General features: G+C 35.4%; 1 protein-coding gene across 1 annotated transcript in view; it reads right to left on the minus strand.

Annotated features, from left to right (window-relative positions):
- Positions 1–1,746, minus strand: part of LOC103467092 (serine/threonine-protein kinase mTOR-like) — an 11,389-nt gene extending 9,643 nt beyond the window's left edge. The window contains exons 1-4 of the mRNA XM_008413152.2: positions 1,641–1,746; positions 1,478–1,558; positions 1,285–1,365; positions 1,035–1,140 (exon numbers count right to left, since the gene is read on the minus strand). Coding sequence (XP_008411374.1) covers positions 1,035–1,140; positions 1,285–1,365; positions 1,478–1,558; positions 1,641–1,731 — 359 coding nt within the window. The 5' untranslated portion in view covers positions 1,732–1,746. The remainder of the gene's footprint in view (positions 1–1,034; positions 1,141–1,284; positions 1,366–1,477; positions 1,559–1,640) is intronic.
- Positions 1,747–4,132: the final 2,386 nt, after the last annotated feature.

Consider the following 4,132-nt stretch of genomic DNA (forward strand, 5'->3'; position numbering starts at 1 on the left):
TTGTCTTAGCATAAGAACCTTGAGTAAAGCTATGACAAAATATATATTTTAATCCTATGCAACAATAAAAATAAACTAGTTTTAGGTATATCACTTCAAAAAGTCCCCTTTCAAAAACAAGAAAATAAGATACAAAAATAGGGTATAATTTTCTTAAAATAAGAAAAATTATCTGCCAACAGAACAAGAAAATCTATCTTGTCAAGATTTTCCAAATATCTTAAAATTTGTGTATTTGTACTTAAAACAAGCCAATTTTACTAATACAAATTGAATATATGAGATTTATTTTCTTAATACATAGAACATTTTTCTTGAAATAAGAAAGTTTTATGCTGATTTCAAGAAATTCAGTGTCAAGTAACATTTTCTTACTTGAGATAATTTTTCTTTAAATAAGATAATATATCTTACTCGTATAAGTAAAATTGGCTTGTTTTAAGTAAAAATACACTAATTTTAAGATATTTGTAGGTTTATCTTGGTTAGATATTTTTTCTTGTTTTAGAAAATCTTGACAAGATAAATTTTCTTGTTCTGTTGGCAGATAATCTTTCTTATTTTAAGAAAATTATACCCTATTTTTGTACTTTTTTTCTTGTTTTTGAAAGGGGACTTTTTGCAGTATACTGCTTAGAGCGACGCTGTTAAAAATGTTGTTAAAGGGTTATTAGAGACGCCATGTTGGGATGACTTCCTGGAGGCAGAGCTTCGGGAAGAGTAGGATCCTCTTATAGAGACAGAGGCCGAATTTCAACGTGTTAAATTTAAGTCGTATTTGATATATAGTATTTTTTATAACAACTGAAGGTAACATAGCTACTTGATTGTGTCATATCTTTATATGTGGCTGGAACTATGTGGCTGGAAAATGATACTGGCCTTTAAATATTGAAAGTTAACCTCTATCTAGTATTACTTGTTGATCTATCAAAAAAATTCCAATAAAAGGTTTGTGACTGAAACATGAAAGATGTGAAAATGTTCCAGTGTTGGCAGTCATCATGACGTCAGTCTGATCTCTAAGTACTGACCATCCAATGTAGCACTGGCAGAGGTTTTCATGGGACGTGGCCTGCTTGATGAGGAGCTCCACTTGTGTTGGGACGTCCAGCGTGTCATCGTGAGAAAAGTCTCGCCCTGAAAACATAAATTCAGCGTGAGTGGCTAGATGTGGAGATCGATGCTTCAGAGTCTTCAGGTAGTTTTGTTGCACAGCAGCGTGTTGAGGAAAAACCAAGCTGTGATCGTCCAGTTTGGGTCTGTTCYGAGTCCAGAACCCACCTGTGAGTTTGTCGCGTACTCGGTTGATAATCTGAATGGCTTTCTTGTTTAGAGCCTCTGGCTGCACAAGGCCATCTCCAACTTTAAAACACAAACATGCCGGGATTAATACGCTGATCTAGAAAATTACAGACGGTTTGCAACACAATAACATTCATGTCTCCACATGAAACATAGAAACAGATGGACTCACTGAAGGAGTGTATGGATTCAGGCACCGTGGTCCCGGGTTTCTTGTGCGTGGTCTCTCCCAGGTCTATGCCATCCAGTGCCTCTGCAGATGACAACATTCAAATATTTGGTTGTGTTTTCTGCTAAAGCGGAGTCATTCTCTCTGCAGTCTGCATGCTACTCACCCACTGACTGGCCAGCGGTGTACGAGTCGGTCCTGGTTCGGGAACGCTTGGTGCCTTTGGTGTTTGCTGTGCAACAGGCAGACAACCACATTATTCCACATTTTATTTACACAGACAATTTTTCACTAATGAAATAAAAATGTGTCTCAGTCTGTTAACTGCTGCACAGATTCTTCTGTCTGCATTATTTACTCCTCATGCAGACTGAYGCTGATGAGGCTCCGCTCTGCTCTCACAAATTAACTCTGGGATGTTTGTAATTTCTAAAGCTAAATCATTTATCTTTATGAAATTATATTAATGAATGCAAACTTGGCACCACAAGCCACAAGACGTTTTTATTATTTGCACAAAATAATAAGTGATAATCTTCTTTCAATTCATCATGTCAGACCATCTGAGGGAAGAAAGTTTCTGCATGTGTGAAATATTTGTTAGAGCTAATTATTCTGTAAAGCACACTTTTTTCACTAAGACTCTTACCGAGTTGTTTTCCTGATTAATTTGTAGAAATCTACAGCTCTGGTCAGATGTTTATATACATGCCTTGTGGGTTTAACACTCATATTTCTGTCTGAAATGTAATCTTCCATAAGTCTGTTGAGTCATGTTGATCCACATACTTCAAAACAGCAACATCTAGTAAACAAATAATTCAATTCAGTTTTTAAATAAGCATTTTGTTGCCTAAAATGCAACAACAGAATTTGCTTAATCGTTTGTAGCAAAGGTTTTATGTGCAATGAAAAAATCGTCTAACAATACTTTTAAGTTCAGCTCTTTCTGCTTGACTTAGCATGAAAACAGTGAGGCTAATCTGTTCATTTATTGGATTTATGATTAACTGCATTGATTTTTTTCTTTTTTTTTTNAATTCAATTCAGTTTTTAAATAAGCATTTTGTTGCCTAAAATGCAACAACAGAATTTGCTTAATCGTTTGTAGCAAAGGTTTTATGTGCAATGAAAAAATCGTCTAACAATACTTTTAAGTTCAGCTCTTTCTGCTTGACTTAGCATGAAAACAGTGAGGCTAATCTGTTCATTTATTGGATTTATGATTAACTGCATTGATTTTTTTCTTTTTTTTTTTCTACAAAATTTGAACCAGGTGGAGCTAAAACTGCCACTAGAGGAGTTTTGGGTGTAACATGTTTACAGGTAAACTCTTTTTTAACTTAAATGTAAAGTGAACATGTTTTTAAAACTATTTTGGCTCAATTAGAGCTCTGAGAAGGACTGAAACGATTCCTCGAATGATTCAAGTACCTCAATTATTAAAATTCCTTGAGAAAAATGTATCTGCTTCGAAGCTTTGTTAAATTATGTTTTAGTATTTAGCGCACCGAGTTCCGGCCAGGACGTTATTTGCGTTGCGCAGCTCTCTCACTTCCACCTATGAGTGGAAGTGACGAAAGCTAAATGTTACCAGCATAACGTCCAATTTTCAAGTTCGGCCCATGAGGATTTTATTGATTGATAATAATGCCCAGGTTCTCATCAATTTTGGGGGACCAAAAAGCATCCTTAAAATGACTGGTGCGATGCCTGGAGTACGGCAGCCTTTCTCCTCCCAAAGCTGCTCGTTCAGAGCGAACGGTGGGAAGAGCGCTGCAGGAGTATTTATACAGGTGAGCGGATAGACTGAATACAGCGTGAGGCTGAGTAGTTGATGGCTACAGTGTAAGTGTAGCTTTGTACAATAAATTTCATATAATCCCGGTATCAACAAACGGGTGACGGAGTGCATCGGTGGAACATAGCTGGTAGATGAGTTTCTGAGTGCGACGAACGAAAGTGTCATTACTCTATCGCTTTAATGAGAGACATGAACATTTCCATGTCCAGAGTAATGACACTCAATGAAATCTTCATTACTAGTTACACTTACTGTGCTACACTTTAACAGAGGGGGATAATGTCACAATTATAATGATCTCATGACAGCAAAAGGTATGTGTAACAATAAATGACTTGTTAATGCTGTCTTATAAGGATAACATTTTAAAATTCACCTGTTATGACATTCATGACAAGCTATAATTTCTTGCTTAATGTCAAGTTGTCATGACAACAACGTTGTCTTGGGTAATGTCACGTTGTCATAACGAAGACATTTTTGTCTATATTAATGTCAAGTTGTCATAATGAAGACATTTTCAATAATGTCAACTTTGTATTAAAAGTGTCATGATTTACCGAATGACGCTTTATGACAACAGTCATAAATATTCATGAAGACTTATTCATGTTCATGACAGGTGTTTATGACAGTGTCATGTCAGTCTTATTCACCCCCTTTCAAATAAAGTGTTACCTTTTTGTAAAATCCAATTACTTGATTAATCGCAAGGATAATCAGTAGATTACTCGATTACTAAAATATTCGTTTACAACAGCCCTCAATCTGAGTATTATTTTGTCAGAAAATTATTTTTTTTACAATATGTATCCGACTATTAACAATTAATTGATTACTAAATTAGTTGACAA

The sequence above is a fragment of the Poecilia reticulata genome, linkage group LG7 (assembly GCF_000633615.1).
Source record: "Poecilia reticulata strain Guanapo linkage group LG7, Guppy_female_1.0+MT, whole genome shotgun sequence".
Taxonomy (NCBI): Eukaryota; Metazoa; Chordata; class Actinopteri; order Cyprinodontiformes; family Poeciliidae; genus Poecilia; species Poecilia reticulata.